The sequence below is a fragment of the Pygocentrus nattereri genome, chromosome 27 (assembly GCF_015220715.1).
Source record: "Pygocentrus nattereri isolate fPygNat1 chromosome 27, fPygNat1.pri, whole genome shotgun sequence".
Taxonomy (NCBI): Eukaryota; Metazoa; Chordata; class Actinopteri; order Characiformes; family Serrasalmidae; genus Pygocentrus; species Pygocentrus nattereri.
The window spans coordinates 25,641,530-25,662,939 of record NC_051237.1 but is presented as its reverse complement, the minus strand read 5'-3'; the positions used below and the strand labels follow the sequence as shown (position 1 = coordinate 25,662,939).

The following is a 21,410-nucleotide window of genomic DNA, read 5'->3' as shown; positions in this document are numbered from 1 at the left end:
TTTACACACAAGCAAAGTTTCAGTTTCAGATTTATTTACAACTTAGTTCCAAGTTTAAGTTGAATAAAAACTGGCTTTAAACTCAGGATCACAGATGAGCTCCTTTACTATGTTGATCTGTAGGCGTCTGTTCATAAACATAAACCAGCCCAAACTCATTTACTATAAAATGAAATGGTGTTTGTAGAAATTCAGAAAAAAGCCGCGTCAGTCTCGACTGCAGTGTGGACATATTTCTATATTGAGCTCTATTTACACAAAGTTAGGTTAGTTCATCATTTATGTTGAACAGACTCTCCCAAAGTTTTACGCTGCTGCGCTGACGTTGAACCGCGTGCTGCACTGGGTCGGTATGACCGACAGGTCAAAACCAGCTCTAAACAAAGTGACCGCTGGGCCCTGATTGGTGCTCTGGCTTTGCGCTTCTTTCGTTTTGACATGTTACGTTTTTATACACACAGAAACCAAAAGGAACGACAGATTTCTCAAAATGTAGGAGGAAAAAGTCGGATATTAGACTCTGAAATGTAGTGGAGTGAAAGGAAAAAGTCGCCCAGAACGGAGAAACTTCAGTACAGATACACCAAAAATACTAAAGTACAGAAACTAATTACATTTACTCAGTTACTCAGTTACTATCCTGCAGCCAAGGCATGTTTGGTGTCTGAACATTGCTTCGTTAGTTTTAGCACTGGAGCTATGAGAATAGCAGTTGTATGTATATGTACTTTCAATTTTATTAACCCATTGAATGTCCAGGGCCCACCAGCAGGCCCAAAGTCTTCTTACACACTTCTGTAACTTATAGAACAGCCAGTTTGCATTGAAGTCCCTGTAGTTACTGAATAATAAGCCTTAGAATGTAGGAAGCCAGAGATTTGAAGGGGTTCCCTTTAAAAAAGGGAAAAAATAAAACAGAAGTTGTGGTATGTAGTGAAAAGTTTGGACACGCTACTGAGTCAGTACTTGGTACCACCTCATTTTGGCAGACCATCACAGCTTGCAGATGGTTTCTGTAGACAGCTAGACTCTTTCTGTTCTTCTTTTAGGAAATTTTCCTTTCTCTTACTGTCAGATCACTTCCAGTTCTGGAATATTCTTGGGCTGTTGTTATCTGGGTGCTAACTCACTCACCATAGGCTTCAGGCTGAGGCTTCAACCTCAGTAAAAGTTTGTTTTATCAGCTGTTCTCCTGTAGAGTCTCTGTTCTAGTGCGGTTCTGTGCACTTCTTCACAGTAGCTGAGATCTTCCTCGTCTCCTCTTCTGTCTTCAGTGTAAGGAATGAGGAACAGTCACTCTTCACTCCAAACTTTTGGGAAACTGGTCGGGATTTCAGGTTTTCAGATCTGCTGCAGCTCATTGGAAAGTTTTTCAGAGGAATCCGGGCAGAGTTGCAGTTTCTAGGCTAAGAAAGGACCAACTGGGTGAACCAGGCTGCTACAGCGCCACCCTGAGGCAGAGCAGAGCTGCAGGTCTAGTTAGTTAAGATCTCCAGATACTGAAGCTGACTGTGGGTGAAGCAGATAAACGATGACATCATAACATCATAATGAGTTTATTTTCTGGGATCCCCTGAATTTTAATTAGGAGACTTCAGGGGGTCTGAGAGCACAATTGGGGGTCCTGGGGGGGGGGTTCACACCTTGCTCACAGAGTTTCAGTGATGTTCAGGACAGGGGACTGTGAGGTTTATTCAAAAAGCTTTAGCTCGCATTTATTGGAAGAAGCTGATTTCGCGGGAATGTTTGGGATCATTGTCCTTTTATAGAAGCAAACCTCTTTTCAGCTTTGGTTTCTTGACTGACTTAACAGTTCACACGGTGTTCTTCTCATCAAATGCTGCTCCATCTCCAAACGCGCTTTTGGTGATTTTGGACAGAGGTCTGTTTTTGCTTCATCACTTGTTTCCAAAATGCTTCTGGATTGTCTAGATGTTGTTTTGCACTCTTCGTACGGTGACCTTTGTGATGAGCTCACGGGTAAGGTATCTATACGATGACTCTTCCATGCAGATCATGCAAATCAGCGAGCTTGGTTTTTAGACCTTCAGCCAGCTGATTGGAGGAGCTTGTGGTTGAGTGTTAGCACAAGGTTTGAAGAGTCAGAGAATTTTATTACGCTCGTGAATTGTCATCAGATGACAATAATGACAATTATTGACCTGCCTAATGAGTCCTAACGAGTCAGTTAAGGCCTAACAAGTTAATTAAATTCTGAGAATTTACAGCTGGGGGAGTGTCATTGCTTTAGCACATGCCACAGCTGCTATTTGATTATTTTCTCCAATTTTTAAATTCGTAAAATATAAAGAATCTGTGCTTTACCATTTGAAAAGAAATAGTTTGCTGCAGATGTTGTGTTTACTTCTTTTTGCTTCAAAAATAAACAAAATATAGAATTTTGCCAAACTTTTGCTTTTAGCTGTAGCTAAAATGTGATGAAAGCTTATAACCCAACAGTCAGTGAGGTGCTAAGTGCATGCCTGCATCATCGTGAACTGTGTGGAGGTGTTCAGTATCTCTAATAGACTTGTTTCTGACACTGTACGACTCGCATATTCATATCTATAAACATGGACTAAAGTACGTTCGCATGACTAAAAACAGTAGCAGGCATCGTGATACTCCATGTTTATTGGGCTGGAGGTTAGGGATCTGGCCCTGTGACCGGAAGGTTGCCGGTTCGATCCCCAGAGCCGACAGTCCATGACTGAGGTGTCCTTGAGCAAGACACCTAACCCCCAACTGCTCCCCGGGCGCCGTGGATAGGGCTGCCCACCGCTCCGGGCAAGTGTGCTCACTGCCCACTAGTGTGTGTGTTCACTAGTGTGTATATGGTGTTTCACTTCACGGATGGGTTAAATGCGGAGGTGGAATTTCCCCGTTTGTGGGATTAAAAAAATGTCACTTAATTACTTAATTACTTAACTTAATAACAGTGTAGCATACAGTTTCAGAAACAACACAAGCATTTGGGTTAAAGGGGAAAATGGAATAAATTAGATTGCTTATTGCTTTTATTTAGTTCTTTTCAATCATTCATCTGTACTTTTGTCATTTCCAGTTGCAGCAGGCCTCAACTGGCCAGGCCTCGAAGTGCCTACTCTCCTGTTCCCTTCACTGGTAAGAGAAGCGGCTGTTTTCTCTCTTTTGTGCATGTGTTTATGTGTGTGTGTGTTTTTACAGTGTGTTTTGAAGCCTGTAGGAATTGATTTTGAAAGTTTTTGCGATACTTGAGCCATGATGTGATTCTCCTGTGATGCTAAAAGACTTGTGATGTTCTGGGTGTTGCAATATGACCTTATTATTTTATCATTATCTTGAAGTCCTCAGTTTTTTTATTGAAACTCCTTTAGTTGTTGTTATATCCTTCAGCTTTTCAGTTCAGGTTGCTCGGATCCAGGTATATTCCAAAAAAAGTTGGATCAGTAGGTAGAATGTGAATAAAAACAGAAAGCAGTTATTTATAAATCTACTTTTACCCCCATTTGAACCCAAATAGTACATAGACAAGATGTTTAATGCCTTATCTTATCAGCTTCATTGTTTTTTAAATATTCTGAAATTGATTCCAGCAACACGTTCCAAAAAAGTTGGGACAGGAGCAAATTAAGACTTGTGAAATGTGAAAATGTTTTAAATGAGGTGACGCAGTCACACTGGAGTATGAAATGAGCATCCAGTATATGTTCCAGAAAGGACAAAATATGAATATAGGCCAGTTTTTAGATTAACTTTTTTGTCAGAATAAAAGGAAAGGCTGAGTCCGTTATTAGTGAGGATGGGTCGAGGCTCAAAAATGCGTCAGCAAATAGTCCAGCTTTTAAGAACAATGTTCTTCAACAACATTAACAGTGACTTTAGGTCTTTCATGCTCTACAGTATGAACCGAGATTGAGAGAATTCAGAGAAATCTCTGTGCATAAAGGAAAAGGCCGAAAACCACAGCTGACCAGCAGATGGCCCTGCATTAATAACCGGTGAGCTTCTGTGATGAAGATCACCACTTGGGCTTGGAAACCGTGAAACCATTGTTAATAAAATAGTGTCACTGCATCCACAAATTCAAATTAAGTGAAGTTGCACAGCTGAAGACATGTGTAAAGCCTTGGGGACACCACATGACTTTTAAAGTCTGTTTTGCAATTTTTTTTGGGTGACTGAAATATTGGGGATCAAACACTACTCAACTTTTAAGCTACTGCAGTACCGAACGGACTCACTGAACTCTCGTGTTCTCCCGTTACTGGGAGACGCAAGTAAACAAACGTGAGCTGCCGCCGCCGTTTTCTCTGAAACAGTAAAGAAGCAGCAGGTGAACGTGTTTAAGTGAGATCAATGGGGTGTTGTTTAGAGTTTTACATGCACATAAACTCGGTTGTGCTTTAAACTCAGCTCATTTAGCTTCGCTCCACACGTGAGAGACTTTTCTCCATTGGTCTTTGTTCACTTGCTGTATTTTCTTTTTTCGCCTCTGTTTTCATTGGTTGTTGCAGGAATCTGTTCAGATTGAGTCGCTGACCAGTTTACACATGATTACACTCAGAGTCGGGTTAAAAAATCAAACATTTCATAAACTCTTACATAAACTGGTCTGAAACGCGATCAGGAGACATGAAAATTTGAGTCTGCGCCCCTCAAACACGACTCGACTCTTTCTCCCAACCGTTGACTCAGACTGACCCTGATTCTGCTGACTAGAGCCGACCAGCTCAGACTCAGCCAAGCTGAGAATCAGGGCTATAAAATTGGGATAAAAGTCCTGTGGTGTCACTCCAGCTTAACTGAAAAACAACAAAAATCTTTAAAGTCTGTGTCTTTAGTCCCCAAATGATTAAGTGCTCTTTAAATAAAAGGCCATGAAACACAGCGCTGATCTTTATCTGGAACATGTTGCACCTTCAAATTTAGAGCGAATATTTACAAAACAAGCAAAACAAACAAATATTACGCTTTTGTGCTCTTTTCAGTTTAACACAGGTCAAACAGGATTGACTCATCACTTCTTTCTGTTTTTATTAGCATTTCACGCACTGTCCCAAGCTGAGTTTATATTTAACACCTGTACCAACAGTCTAGAGTTTTGGTAGCACAAAGGAACAGAGATATATGTCAGCAAAAATATTAATAAAGGCCAATTTTTAGAATTTTTTTTGTTGCCAAAATAAAATTCTCAGGCTAAAAAATGTTAGATGCACCATATTTCCAAAAGTATTCTGAAATATTATAAGTATTGGGAACGACAGCAACTCAGCCACGAAGTGGTCGGCCACGTAAAATGACAGAGCGGTCAGCGGATGCTGAGGGGCATAGTGCGCAGAGGTCACCGACTTTCTGCAGAGTCAATCACTACAGACCTCCAAACTTCATGTGGCCTTCAGATCAGCTCAAGAACAGTGTAGAGAGCTTCATGGAATGGGTTTCCATGGCCGAGCAGCTGCATCCAAGCCTTACATCACCAAGCGCAGTGCAAAGCGTGGAAGGCAGTGGAGTAAAGCGCCGCCACTGAACTCTAGAGCAGTGGAGACGAGTTCTCTGGAGTGATCAATCACACTTCTCCGTCTGGCAATCCGATGGATGAGTCTGGGTTTGGTGGTTGCCAGGAGACGGTACTTGTCTGACTGCACTGTGCCGAGTGTAAAGTTTGGTGGAGGGGGGATCATGGTGTGGGGGTATTTTTCAGGAGTTGGGCTCGGCCTCTTAGTTCCAGTGAAAGGAACTCTTAAAGCTTCAGCACCAAGAGATTTTGGACAATTTCATGCTTCCAACTTTGTGGGAACAGTTTGGGGACGGCCCCTTCCTGTTCCAACATGACTGAGCACCAGTGCACAAAGCAGGTCCATAAAGACGTGGATGAGCCAGTTTGGTGTGGAAGAACTTGACTGGCCTGCACAGAGTCCTGACCTCAACCCCATAGAACACCTTTGGGATGAATTAGAGCGGAGACTGTGAGCCAGGCCTTCTCGTCTAACATCAGTGTCTGACCTCACAAATGTGCTTCTGGAAACACGGTCAGAAATTCCCATAAACACTCCTAACCCTTGTGGAAAGCCTTCCCAGAAGAGCTGAAGCTGTTATAGCTGCAAAGGGTGGGCCGACATCACATTAAACCCTATGGATTAAGAATGGGACGTCACTCGGGTTCATATGTGTGTGAAGCCAGACGAGCGAATACTTTTGGGAATATAGTGTATGTAGATTTTACTGTCTATATTCCACCAATCTGAGCTAGCGGAGAATGTTACTTCCAAGTTCTAATAATGTTTTAGAGAAAACATTTAATGTTTAAGGAACATTTAAAGGAGGTTTATCATTTATCGCTTATATGATTACATGTTAATTCAGACATAAGGTTTAAACTGAGGACGTTGTTGTTTTTAGAGAACATTGTCCTGGAAACATAAAACGTCCTGCTGGAAACTTTAATAAAACATGTCTAATATTCTCAGAGCATTTTCAGAACAAAAAGATTTGGCTGCGGCGATTTTGCTGCGTTAGAATGGGTTAGAATTAAGTTTCCTTTACAAGTCTTATAACGTCTACACTCTTCAGAGTGGACGGAAAGCTTGGCAGGGCCAGAGGTCACTCGTTTATCTGTCTGTCTCTCTCCCTGTATGTGTCTCTGGGCTGTAGGTGAGACAGTGTCGCTGGTTGATGTGGATATTTCTCGCAGGGTGAACTCTCTTCATCCTCCTACTCCTCCTCCTCCTCCCAGGAGAAGCCTCAGCCTGCTGGGTACTTTTCCCCTCGCTTCCTACTCCTCTGTTCTTCCCCTTTTTTCTGTCCTCTCATATGCCTTATACCCCTGCTTCTCTCTCTTTCTCATTGTCCTGGTTTCTGTTCCTTTTATCTGGTCGTCCACCTGCTGTTCCTCAGTATACTGACCTTTCTGGGGCTTTCAGCTGCTGCTAGTCCGAGAACTTCCAGTTAAATAAGCGAGAATTAAACCGGACCTGCGATTTTCATTTCTTTTTTCTGACTACGTGTTTTTCTTGTTCCTTTTTCTCGTCTCACGCACTTTGTTTTCTTCATAATCAGAACGTCGTGGCATTTTTCTTAGCATCAGCCGTGCACCGGCAGAGGCTTTTGGCTTGATCAATCAAACCACCCATTGCTTTTTTCATATTTTCATGCTTTTTCTTTCATATTTTCTTGTTTCATTTATACTTTTTTCTTTTTTCACACACGAAAAAGCTTTTCTGTATCTTTTTCTGTATCTTCTGTAACGAAACCTTGTATCGCCAAAACGGTAACTTTACAGGAGACGGAAAAAACTTAGTGTACTTTCAATGTAAGTCAATGGAACCAGAAGTTTTGTCAAGTCATTTTTGGCCGCTTATTTTGGTCCGTCCTTCATGAAATTTACACACAGTATAAAGGCCAACATGCATTTTCAAATTGTGTCAAAAACTGAAAATGGGCAAAAAATGGAATTTGTTCCGACAGCATATATATATATATATATATATATATATATATATATATATATATATATATATATATATATATAAAGCTGTGTGACTATAAATCTTAGCTTAATGAATGAATCCAGACGTTCTTTTCTCGTGATTTTTTTCATGTTTTTGTGTATTTTCTCGTCCATGCTCAGCATGTTCGAGCACGGCATTATTCCTGTTGATTGATGCCAGCAGAACAGGCTGTAAAGGGCTACGCTGGCTTGATAAATGTGTGTCTGTGCCGACTCGTGGGTGTTGAAACTGGTTTGGTGCAGACGCGCCGAGTGCGGAAGCTTCTGCCGAATGTTATCGCTCTGTTGTAGCTCTAGCATCAGCTATTGTTAGCAGCTAAAAGGGAAGTGCAGAGCAACTGCCACACGCTAACCACAACTTAGCTCATCACCTCTCTGGTCGTCTCCGCTCGGCTGACGTGTGTTACACTGGAACAATAACAGCCCACAGATCCGAGAAACAGAGGGAGGAAACCAAAACCAGCCAGTTTCACACTTCGCTTCATCTCCAGCTATTGTTCCCCTGTTAGCGAGGCGCCCTGAGCAGTCTGCGTGGTTTGTGCCGTTGCAGCTCAAACTGGGCTACAAACCCTAAACCTGTACTTTCGCTCTTTGGTTCCAGTTGGGTTTTAAAGTGGAGACTCGGTTTTAGGAGTTTATAGGGTTTATCTGGACGTAGTTGATCAGACACGACGCGTTTAAGTCGTCGGAAGACGGCTTCTTTTGTTTTAGCAGTGGAGCTACGAAGTTTTCCGTAGAATTCCGTAAAGTTCCGTAAATGTTTTTGCGTTTCAGTGATTATTCAACATTCAACATTCAAGATTCAAGAGTTTTATTGTCGTGTGCACAGCAGAACAGGCAGTTACACTGTACAATGAAATTCTTACTGTGCTGTTCCTCCATTCACCGAATATAATCTTAATATAATCTTAAGAGAATTAAAAAAAGAAAATTAGAAGAACTCTAAAAGCAGTAGTAAAAAAGTAAAAGTAAAAGTGTACAGTGTGTGCAAAGTGGAAATAAAGTTAAAGTTACACGTGCGTACGTGCAAATATGTAGAGCAGCTGTTCATAAAGTGCATCAAGTAACAGATGTAAACAGATGTAAACAATACTGTTCTGTGCAGTAACAGATGTAAACAGTATTGTTCTAACAGCAGCAGTGCAGTGCAGGTAAGGTGCAGTTATTGAGTACAAGGTTAAACCAGTTCAGCCTGGGAGGGGGGAGAGGTAGTAAGTGAGGTGTTCACCAGCCTGATGGCCTGTGAAAAGACATCATCTCAGATCTCCGAAGTCACACAGGGTGTAATGACTGATTGGACTCTGCAAAATCAGCCTAGCAACCAAGATGCTTTTTGATTGGTCAGATTTGGGCCAAAACTTTAAAAGAAATAAGAAAAAATCGTCATCTGTGTGGCCGGTTTGGTCAGTATTCCGCACACCAGCTCCCGCAGAAGGAGCGGTTTTCCGTACGCTGTTTTCCCTGCATTTTATTTGAAGTTTTATGAAATCTAACTGCATAAAAATGGACATTACCTGATTTATAAAAGTGAATTATTATAAACAGTATGTGCAGTGAAAGAGGCGACCGTGCAGAAAAAGCCCAGTAAAGTGAGGCGGTGGTTTGAAGCTGCGCAGCTGAGAGGGGTCTGCTGGGGTCCCTGAGTTGACGGTGTGAACTCAGACTAACAGCTCAGTACTAAACACACTGAGTTTCATGGTTATAATCCACTGGTTAATATTCGTTTAAGGGTTAAAGATGTTTAAACGAGCTAAAATGTATTTTAGCTGGGAATGAAATTTGCCCCACCCTGTTCACATTCACACCCCTGGGTTTCCCCACCCGTCATGTTCGGGTCGTGCCGGGGGTCCGGTCACTATTTGCACAGATTCGATGTTCAAACGCAGGGTTGATGGTCTTGCCAACCGATTTGATGGGAAAAAGGATCGATGACAGTGTCTCAGATGTTTCGTTGACAAATGTCAAGAAAGTGGTTTTTATTACGCAAACAGGAAGAGCTGCAAGCGTATGGAATACCGTGCTCTTACGTTAACCCCTATCCGAAAAACACAGCGCAGACTAGTATGAATGCCTAAGATGGTCTAAGCTGGTCTAAGCTGGTTTAGCTTGTCACCCAGTATGATTCTCTGGTTGACCAGCATCCAAAACACTAAATATTGCTGATGTCGGAAGAAAATCTTGCATATCCAAAATGGTAACTTTATAGGAGAAGGAAAAAAACCTACTTTACTTTTAACGTAAGTCAATGGAACCAGAATTTTTTCCAAGTCATTTTGGGCCATTTCTGTTGATCCATTCTTCATGAAATTTACACACGATGTAAAGAACAACAGGCCTTTTCAGATCATGGTTCTTCTTCTTCTTCTTCTTCTTTCGGCTGCACCCTTTAGGGGTTGCCACAGCGGATCATCTGCCTCCACCTTGCCCTATCCACTGCCTCCTCTACTTTCACACCAACCATCTCCATGTCCACCTTCACTACATCCATAAACCTTCTCTGAGGTCTACCTCTTCTCCTTCTACCCGGCAGCTCCGTCTCCAACATTCTTTGCCCAATATATCCACTATTCCTCCTCAACACATTTCCAAACCATCTCAACCTGGCCTCTCTGGCTTTATCTCCAGACTGCTCCACCTTCACCGTCCCTCTGATCTGCTCATTTCTAATCTTGTCCATCCTCGTCACTCCCAACGAAAATCTCAGCATCTTCATCTCCGCCACCTCCAGCTCAGCCTCCTGTCTTTTAGAAAGAGCCACAGTCTCCAAACCATCATGAAACCATCAAAAGATCATGGTTAAAACTGAAAAACGACAAAAAATGGAGATACGAGGTTTTCTTCCAACAGCAGCTGGTTTTGCTGGTGACCATCGTGCTGGTCTATGCTGGTTTTTGTGGCAGGACAACAGTAAGCCTCACGCAGAAGCAGACCAAGCGTTCTAACTGAGATCTCCTCTTAATCTTAGCTACTTTTCCTAGAGCCGGTTGAGTCGCGAGGGAGAGACTTCAGCAATTTTCTCCTGTTTCTGAAATTCGACTCCTGAGAAAAAAACCCTCAGATTTTCTCACTTTGATCTAAATGTTGTCGCACATATGGAATAATAACTCTTTAGTGTCTGACTCATCTCAGCCCCGTCTGAGCTGAATAATATATTTCCATAGGAAGCGTGTATGATCTCATTGTTTTCTTCTACAGCTCAGAACTCTCTCAGTAGTCTGGCAGTGTAGAACAGGCATTTAAAACTGGGGACATTCTGAGTCAAAGTGCAGAAGCAGACCAATCTCCTCATCTAACACTCTGAATTCAGTTCATGAAGGTCTTATAAGCTGATGAGCTGACTCAGGTGTGTTTCATGAGGCAGTGAGCTGAAGCCTGCAGTGCTTTGGCCTGCGAGGACTGGAACCTGACACATGTGGTGGAGAAGAACTCACACTTTTCTCATTCAGCATCAGAACTTCTCACAATGAAACGCTGGTGTTCATCTCCTCTTTTCTCTCGAGGAGATGCAGAAATCAGCGATCCTTCATTAAAGCAGTATTGAGAACTGCTTTATTTCTCTGAGACAGTCTTAAGACATTGAGCATGTTTACATGCACTTAATAATCCGGTAACTGCAGAAAATCAGACTTTGTTAGTGATCTGATCAGCGCGTTTACATGTGCTTCAGTAATCAGATAATGGGGAAACTCCAGGTCTACATGAGTCAGACAGTAATCAGATAATGGGGAAACTCCAGGTCTACATGAGTCAGACAGTAATCAGATAATGGGGAAACTCCAGGTCTACAGGAGTCAGACAGTAATCAGATAATGGGGAAACTCCAGGTCTACATGAGTCAGACAGTAATCAGATAATGGGGAAACTCCAGGTCTACATGAGTCAGACAGTAATCAGATAAAGGGGGAACTCCGGGTCTACAGGAGTCAGACAGTAATCAGATAATGGGGAAACTCCAGATCTACAGGAGTCAGACAGTAATCAGATAATGGGGAAACTTCAGGTCTACAGGAGTCAGACAGTAATCAGATAATGGGGAAACTCCAGGTCTACATGAGTCAGACAGTAATCAGATAATGGGGAAACTCCAGGTCTACAGGAGTCAGACAGTAATCAGATAATGGGGAAACTCCAGGTCTACAGGAGTCAGACAGTAATCAGATAATGGGGAAACTCCAGGTCTACAGGAGTCAGACAGTAATCAGATAATGGGGAAACTTCAGGTCTACAGGAGTCAGACAGTAATCAGATAATGGGGAAACTCCAGGTCTACATGAGTCAGACAGTAATCAGATAATGGGGAAACTCCAGGTCTACAGGAGTCAGACAGTAATCAGATAATGGGGAAACTCCAGGTCTACATGAGTCAGACAGTAATCAGATAATGGGGAAACTTCAGGTCTACAGGAGTCAGACAGTAATCAGATAATGGGGAAACTCCAGGTCTACATGAGTCAGACAGTACAGTGTCACAGCGCTGAGAAATCTGATCACTGAGCTGAAATCCAGCCTCTTTATCAGATTCTTAATCAGATTTCTAGATCAGAGTGTGGTGTTTACATGACCATTTGAATAATCAGATAACTGCAGAAATCTGATTATGATCGGATTGTTGAGGTCATGTAAACACACTCATTGTTTCCTGTGGGGAAATTCAGGCTTTTTTAGGTGTATTCTCGGTATATTTGTGCCTTTTTCCATTTAGAACAAAATACATGATTTACATCAAACCGAATACAGATGACTGTAAACACAGAGAACCATTAGCGCCCATCCGGGTTAAACGTTAGAGGGCCAAAGTTGAACTTAAACTCATGTCCTAATCCAATGTAAGATTAAAGCGGGAAAGTCATTCACAGATTAGCAGGAATTATGAGTGAAGAATTAACAATATATTTTGTGTTTGTTGTCTTATTTTTATTCATGCATTGAGTTTATGTTCTATATTCACGACCCTGCTCTCCGCTGCTCCCCTGACCTTGAGGGGGGAAATAAAGCGTAAATAAAAGTGACAGCCCACCTTTTCAGCAGCTCTGGTTTCTGTAGTAAGCCTTCCTTTCGTTTCCTCCATAGACATTTAGAAAAATCCTAGTATAAAGAGTTTTAAGTGTCCAACTACGAAATGAATCCTGACGTTATGGTCGCTGAAGAAGATGATATCTTGGCAAGTGAAATGATCTTTAGACGATACTTGTTGGTTCCTGGAAAAGAAGTACTCTCCCAGACTTTGAACAAGACGTCTTATCCCTGATTAAAGTGACTCATGTTGTTGGAAAACAGCTGCCTCAAAACACACTTTGCTCAACACACCTGTACCAGGTATTTAGTGCTCTGATCAAAGGGAAATTCCACAGAATTTTCAAAATTTCTACATAACTGTAAACAGAGATTCAGATGTCTTTACAGTGGTGGTGATGGGAACCAGGCGTCGCCATGACTACAAGGATTCAAGGATTCAAGGATTCAAGGAGATTTTATTGTCATTCGCATCACATGGTACATGAGGTGGAACGAAATTAAGATCTCATGGTCCAGTTTACACCCAAGAGCTGTTATTAAAATAGATAAATAAATAGAAAGTACACAAGAGAGGGAGAGTAGGAAGTTAGCAGCAATATGAAGTCCAGAGTGCAAGTTTGCTATAGCAGCATGATATTGACTTAGAGCAGTGGATAAAGTGTCTAGATAAAGTGTCTCAGTGCGGTTTAAAGTGACAGTGCCTGTAACAGTAATTGTTCTTGTAAGTGTCAGTGCAGTGTTCAGTTGGAATTTAAGAGCCTTACAGCTTCTGGTATGAAGCTGTTTCTGAGTCTGGTTGTTTTGCACTTGATGCTCCGCAGCCTCCTGCCTGAGGGGAGCGGGACAAAAAGTGCGTGTGCTGGGTGGGTGGGATCCTTCCTGATGCAGGTAGCCCTTTTCCTGCGTCTGGAGGTGTAAATGTCTGTGGTGCTGGGGAGGCTGACTCCAGCAATCCTCTGTGCAGCCTTCACCACCCTCTGCAGTGCTTTCCTATCTGCAGCAGAGCAGCTTCCATGCCACACGTTGATGCTGGAGCACACGACGCTCTCCACCACACATCTGTAGAAGGAGGTGAGGACTGCCCTCCCGAGTCCAGCTCGTCTCAGCCTCCTGAGGAAGTAGAGCCGCTGATGTGCCTTCCTGACCAGAGTGGAAGTGTTGTTGCTCCAGGTGAGGTTGCTGCTCAGGTGCACACCCAAGTACCTGTAGCTTTCGACCACTTCCACCTCAGAACCTCCAATGTGCAGAGGGAGGTGGTCATGATGGCCCCTTCTGAAGTCCACAATCATCTCCTTCGTCTTCTTTACGTTGATGCAGAGGTTGTTTTCTCTGCACCAACCCTCCAGGTGTTCCACCTCCTGCCTGTAGTTGGACTCATCTCTGTTTGTGATGCATCCAACCACTGCTGTGTCGTCCGCAAACTTCACAATATGACAGCCTGGATGGATAGGTGAGCAGTCATATGTAAGCAGTGTAAACAGGAGGGGGCTCAACACACAGCCCTGAGGGGAGCCAGTGCTGAGGGTTATGGTGGGGGAGGAGATGTTGTGGATCCTCACAGACTGCGGCCTGTAGGTCAGGAAGTCTAGGACCCAGTTGCACATGAAAGAGCTCAGTCCAAGTGAGGAGAGTTTTGTTATCAGGGTCTGAGGAATCATGGTGTTGAAAGCAGATGTGAAGTCCACAAAGAGCATACGAACATAGGAATCCTTCTGCTCCAGGTGGGTGAGGGCAGTGTGGACCACAGAGGAGATGGCATCCTCTGTGGATCGATTCCTCCTGTACGCATACTGGTGTGGATCCACAGTGACGTTGATGGTGGCTTTGATGTGGGTCTGAACCAGTCTTTCAAAGCACTTTGTTACTATCGGCGTGAGGGCCACTGGCCGGTAGTCATTTAGACCCGTCACTGCAGAGCTCTTGGGGACCGGGATGATGGTGGCAGTCTTCATGTAAGAGGGGACTGCTGCCTGGATGAGGGAGGCGTTAAAGATGTCCGCCAGGACGTCCGAGAGCTGGTCGGCGCAGTCTCTTAGCACCCTTCCGGGGATGTTGTCCGGGCCAGCAGCTTTCCGGGGGTTGATCCTCCTCAGCGTCCTCCTTACTTCTGCTGGTGTCACGCTGAGGGGCTCCTCTCCTGGTGAGTGTGTGAGTTTGGTGCTGGGGGGGGTGTCAGGATTCTCAAAGCGGGCATAGAACTTGTTGAGAGCCTCAGACTACATGACTACAACACAGATATAGACACTTTATTTACCATCCAGAACCTCCAGAGAACCTACACGAGTCTTCTGAGCTTATATGAAATGTTGATGATGGAAAACAGTGGAAAATCTGGAATAATGAGTTTTCTTTGGGGACTATTTTGCCGCACAGCGCCCTGCATGTCTCCCTCCACCATGAATGGAGTTGAAGTTCTCTAAACTCTCATAAAACAGCGTCTCAGTCATCAGGCAGTGAATTCAGAACCGCTCTGTTTACATCTTAATCACTTAATTATGCAGGAACTTTGAAAAGTAGGTGGCGTTCCCCTTTAAAGAAGATAACATACTGGTGCTAAAACTAGCCTGTTGTTTAGTAAGACGCCTGTTTTAAGAGTGTATAATTCAGATAAGCAGCTATGTGTGTTGTTTGTTTGTGGTGCTGTGGGTCGGAGGGTATCGAGGTCACACACATCGCTGCTCGCAGTCACACTCATGTGGGATTCGAAGGAAGTTACTCACACACACCTTTCTCTACTACCTACAGGGCCGTTTCCCCCATCTACCCCGGTCTAATACACGCTTTATTCTAGAGAAACTTACAGAGTCAGACCTGTTCACAGGACCCTCACAGAGCAGGTACTATTTGGGTGGTGGGTTATTCTCAGCACTGCAGTAACACTGACGAGGTGGTGGTGTGTTACTGTGTGTTGTGCTGGTCTGAGTGGATCAGACACAGCAGTGCTGCTGGAGTTTTTAAACACTGTGTCCACTCACTGTCCACTCTATTAGACACTCCTACCTTGTGGGTCCACCTTGTAGATGTAAAGTCAGAGACGACAGCTCATCTGCTGCTGCACAGTTTGTGTTGGTCATCCTCTAGTCCTTCATCAGTGGTCACAGGACGCTGCCCACAGGACGCTGTAGGTGTTTAAAAACTCCGGCAGCACTGCTGACTCAAAAAGAAAGGTCTTTGACTTGCCATGATATCTTTTGAGGCATAGTCCGTGATCATAGGCTGTTTTTTGTCATTTTTGTGCAGCAACAGGTCTTGACGCTTCTCTCATGTAGCAGGCCGTTAGAATCATGTATGTTATACGACATCATCTGTGCGTGGCCCTGCAGACGCCCTGATCTGAGAGGAGCTTGTAAATAACTGAGTGAGTGCTCCGTGTGTTTACAGATGATTTTGGAGGCCCTCAGCCCGGACGTTCACTCTCCACTGGAGGTGCAGCGTCCACACAGACGCTCACGCACGCCCACCCCACCATTCAGCACAGCCTCAGCCTCAACGGTAACACATACATACATACATACACTCTATTTCCAAAAGTATTCACTCCCCCCTCCAAATCACTGAGTTCAGGCGTTCCAGTCACTTCCATGGCCACAGGTGTATAAAGCCGAGCCCCTAGGCCTGCAGACTGCTTCTACAGACATTAGTGAAAGAATGGGTCGCTCTCAGGAGCTCAGTGAATTCCAGCGTGGTACCGTGATCGGGCGCCACCTGGGCAGCAAGTTTAGTCGTGAAATTTCCTCACTACTAACACAGAGACACACTTTGGAACTTTTTAATACACAACTATTTTATATTTCACACTTTGGAGGAAATAAAACACAAAATGTGCAAAACTTATGGCACATGTTATATTTTGTGTTTTATTTATGTGTTAAACTCAGCAAACAAACATAAACTAGCAGAAATAACATCTATTTAGGTGTGTTCTCTGTAGAGGATGTGTTTAATTGTTTTCGTGAATTAGACTGGAGGTGTTCAAACTGTTGTATAAGGTATTTAATAATTTTGACTAGATTTACCACTCAATCAATCAATCAATCAATTGATCAATCAATCAGTCAATCAAGACCCTCATTTACAATGTAGCTGAGCCAATACAGAAATCACAGATTGATAAGTTAAATAGTAAAAACATAACAAATGCTAAAAAGTAATAATAAGTACATTTAAAAATCAATAAATAAGGATATATATATATATATAATGAAATAAATAAATAATTAAATAGAAGATGAAAATAGTGGTTTGCCAATATTAACATAAATAAGACCAAAATAAGAAAAAAAAAAGAAACACAACTTAAATCCTATTTATACAGTACAACATGACATAAACATGAACGGGCAGATTTCATGTGCTGTCTTGAGGTGTTATGACAGATTATGTTCAGTATTATAACAGTGTCGTGTTTTCACTACCGCTAAATGTCATGATATTTGATGTCGTGACGACTAACTATATTACGGCATCGGGAACAAGGCTGTTTTATTACTGAACATAACCTGTCATAATGTGTTTATGGCACAGTTATGTCAGTGTTACGCAGCAGCCCTCAGGGTACGTGTTACTGTCTGTGTTGCTGTGAGGAGCATCAGTCTCAGTTTTCCTGACCGTGGACTGAAAGTCAGAGGTGTTGTTTATTTGTGCTGTTTGTTTTTCGCTCTGCTCTCTCCCGCATTACAGATACGTTTCTCCGCAGCGTGCCGAGGCCCCTCCCCCTTCAGCCCGACAGCCAATCGACTGCAACGGTTGCACAGCGCCCCCTGCTCTTCCCTCTGAGCCGGCCAGACTCCAGCAGCTTCGCCACCAGCCTCCGAGAACTGGAGAAGGTCAGATGTTCTGCAGTAACGCTCTCCGCTCTGTATCTCTCTCTCCCTCTCTCTCTCTCTGTCTATCTGTCCATCCCTCTGTTTCTCAATTTATATTCACTGCCTGTCAAAAGTTTAGGCACCCCTGGCTTTTCAAACTGTTTTAATACCAGTGATATGATTTCAGTCCGGCTGACCAGAGACAACACTGACTACCACTTAGTTGCCTTGTTGTCAGGAGTAACGTGGATAGTTCAAAGTTTAACATGTTAGGCTTAAATTCGATACGCAGACGTTTGCCCTCAACATAAAAAACATTAAAAAAACTACATAAAAATGATTTCGCTTTGAACTATTTTATAAAAACCTCATCAAAGTCTAATAAACGGCTGCTGTATTTCACCGCATTTCTCTCCTCTGGATGTAAACTGGGTCTGAATCTTGGGTAACGCATCCCTAAGCATTCCCCTGACCAATCATAGGGCCGCGTCTGTTGCCCTGCCCACTCAGAGCAGAGTCAGAGTCAGAGAAACGACTCTGGCGAGGGAAAGCTAACCCAGCATAACCAAAACTGTCTGTAGCTGCTGGTCGCCCGTTCTCTCGCTTCTCCAGCACCAGCATTGTTCACTCATCTGTTCCTTCATTCATGTGTTGCTTCGTCAACACGTCATCCAGTGAGCTGAAAACTGGCCACTTTGGGAGCGTCGTTTGAAAAACACATGCAGGTCATGGAACTACGAGAGAAATCTGTGCAGCTGTGAGTCAAAAGCAGCTTTATGTTGCTTTTTAAACCGAGAAAAGAACAATCTAATGTAATAATATCCACTGTTAGGCCTGTATCTCCCACTTTGCGTGACGTAATCGCCACCATATCCACCATCTGATTGGTCACCACTCAGCTAATTTGCATAAAATTTGTCCAGAACGAGAGCAGAGTGCTGATGTGTGTCAGGGGTTTTGTATATTGTTTATTGTACATAGTATCTTTACAAATCTAGTATATGAAAATACAGTGGGTGTAAAATCTACACACCCCTGTTAAAATGGCAGGTTTTTGTCGGGTAAAACAATCAGACCAAGATGAATCATTTCAGATTTTTTTCCACCTTCAGTGTGACCCATAATCTGTACAGTCCACTGAAACACAAACTGAAATCATGTAGAGGGAGAAAATAATATGCACCCTTAAACTAACGCTTTGCTGAAGTGCCCTGTGACTTGATGAGAGCATTCAGTCTTTTTGTGTCCATCAGCATGGGTCATTGTCATGCCGAAAGGTAAAAGGCAGGCAGGCAGGCGGGTAGGCAGGCAGGGAGGCAGGCGGGCAGGCAGGCAGGCAGGCGGGTAGGCAGGCAGGCAGGTAGGCAGGCAGGCAGGCGGGTAGGCAGGCAGGCAGGCAGGCAGGCGGGTAGGCAGGCAGGCAGGCAGGCAGGCAGGCAGGCAGGCAGGCAGGCAGGCAAGCAGGCAGGCAAGCAGGCAGGCAGGCAGGTAGGCAGGCAGGCAGGCAGGCAGGTCGGGAAATTGCAGTGTTTCAGTAGCAAGACATATAATTGCACATAAACCTACATATACAATCCAGAAAAATATAAATACATCTAGACATAAGTTAAAGTACAAGAAATAAAATAAAAGTATATCTGTTTATCAATCTATTGACGTGGCATCTGAAGCAGATTGGCCGTATTTACAGACAGCAGGCACTGAGTGGTGTGAGGTCTAACAGCACAGTGACTGTAGACACCGCTAACTCAGAGCTGCAGCAGTGTTTACAGTGTGAAGTGCAGTGAGGGTCGTTACAGTAGCAGCTGTAATATACGGCGCTGTGTGTATTAACAGGAGGGTCGTTACAGTAGCAGCTGTAATATACGGCGCTGTGTGTATTAACAGGAGGATCGTTACAGTAGCAGCTGTAATATACGGCGCTGTGCGTATTAACAGGAGGGTCGTTACAGTAGCAGCTGTAATATACGGCGCTGTGCGTATTAACAGGAGGATCGTTACAGTAGCAGCTGTAATATACGGCGCTGTGCGTATTAACAGGAGGATCGTTACAGTAGCAGCTGTAATATACGGCGCTGTGCGTATTAACAGGAGGGTCGTTACAGTAGCAGCTGTAATATACGGCGCTGTGCGTATTAACAGGAGGGTCGTTACAGTAGCAGCTGTAATATACGGCGCTGTGCGTATTAACAGGAGGGTCGTTACAGTAGCAGCTGTAATATACGGCGCTGTGCGTATTAACAGGAGGGTCGTTACAGTAGCAGCTGTAATATACGGCGCTGTGCGTATTAACAGGATGGTCGTTACAGTAGCAGCTGTAATATACGGCGCTGTGCGTATTAACAGGAGGGTCGTTACAGTAGCAGCTGTAATATACGGCGCTGTGCGTATTAACAGGATGGTCGTTACAGTAGCAGCTGTAATATACGGCGCTGTGCGTATTAACAGGAGGGTCGTTACAGTAGCAGCTGTAATATACGGCGCTGTGTGTATTAACAGGAGGGTCGTTACAGTAGCAGCTGTAATATACGGCGCTGTGTGTATTAACAGGAGGGTCGTTACAGTAGCAGCTGTAATATACGGCGCTGTGCGTATTAACAGGAGGGTCGTTACAGTAGCAGCTGTAATATACGGCGCTGTGCGTATTAACAGGAGGGTCGTTACAGTAGCAGCTGTAATATACGGCGCTGTGCGTATTAACAGGAGGGTCGTTACAGTAGCAGCTGTAATATACGGCGCTGTGCGTATTAACAGGAGGGTCGTTACAGTAGCAGCTGTAATATACGGCGCTGTGCGTATTAACAGGAGGGTCGTTACAATAGCAGCTGTAATATACGGCGCTGTGCGTATTAACAGGAGGGTCGTTACAATAGCAGCTGTAATATACGGCGCTGTGCGTATTAACAGGAGGGTCGTTACAGTAGCAGCTGTAATATACGGCGCTGTGCGTATTAACAGGAGGGTCGTTACAATAGCAGCTGTAATATACGGCGCTGTGCGTATTAACAGGAGGGTCGTTACAGTAGCAGCTGTAATATACGGCGCTGTGCGTATTAACAGGAGGGTCGTTACAGTAGCAGCTGTAATATACGGCGCTGTGCGTATTAACAGGAGGGTCGTTACAGCAGCAGCTGTAATATACGGCGCTGTGCGTATTAACAGGAGGGTCGTTACAGCAGCAGCTGTAATATACGGCGCTGTGTGTATTAACAGGAGGGTCGTTACAGCAGCAGCTGTAATATACGGCGCTGTGCGTATTAACAGGAGGGTCGTTACAGCAGCAGCTGTAATATACGGCGCTGTGCGTATTAACAGGAGGGTCGTTACAGTAGCAGCTGTAATATACGGCGCTGTGCGTATTAACAGGAGGGTCGTTACAGTAGCAGCTGTAATATACGGCGCTGTGCGTATTAACAGGAGGGTCGTTACAGTAGCAGCTGTAATATACGGCGCTGTGCGTATTAACAGGAGGGTCGTTACAGTAGCAGCTGTAATATACGGCGCTGTGCGTATTAACAGGAGGGTCGTTACAGTAGCAGCTGTAATATACGGCGCTGTGCGTATTAACAGGAGGGTCGTTACAGTAGCAGCTGTAATATACGGCGCTGTGCGTATTAACAGGAGGGTCGTTACAGTAGCAGCTGTAATATACGGCGCTGTGCGTATTAACAGGAGGGTCGTTACAGTAGCAGCTGTAATATACGGCGCTGTGCGTATTAACAGGGGAGGAGATACAGTAGCAGCTGTAATATACGGCGCTGTGCGTATTAACAGGAGGGTCGTTACAGTAGCAGCTGTAATATACGGCGCTGTGCGTATTAACAGGAGGGTCGTTACAGTAGCAGCTGTAATATACGGCGCTGTGTGTATTAACAGGAGGGTCGTTACAGTAGCAGCTGTAATATACGGCGCTGTGCTTATTAACAGGGGAGGAGATACAGTAGCAGCTGTAATATACGGCGCTGTGCGTATTAACAGGAGGGTCGTTACAGTAGCAGCTGTAATATACGGCGCTGTGCGTATTAACAGGAGGGTCGTTACAGTAGCAGCTGTAATATACGGCGCTGTGTGTATTAACAGGAGGGTCGTTACAGTAGCAG

At 44.0% G+C, this 21,410-nt stretch overlaps 1 protein-coding gene across 2 annotated transcripts in view; it reads left to right on the top strand.

Annotated features, from left to right (window-relative positions):
- The window catches only part of LOC108415926 (suppressor of cytokine signaling 7-like), a 55,184-nt gene that overhangs the window by 5,061 nt on the left and 28,713 nt on the right, over window positions 1–21,410 (top strand). Inside the window, exons 3-6 of one of the 2 annotated variants that reach the window (XM_037535475.1) lie at window positions 3,065–3,123; window positions 6,634–6,735; window positions 15,887–15,997; window positions 17,186–17,331. In XM_037535475.1, coding sequence (XP_037391372.1) covers window positions 3,065–3,123; window positions 6,634–6,735; window positions 15,887–15,997; window positions 17,186–17,331 — 418 coding nt within the window. The remainder of the gene's footprint in view (window positions 1–3,064; window positions 3,124–6,633; window positions 6,736–15,886; window positions 15,998–17,185; window positions 17,332–21,410) is intronic. The other variant, XM_037535476.1, reaches the window with a different exon arrangement.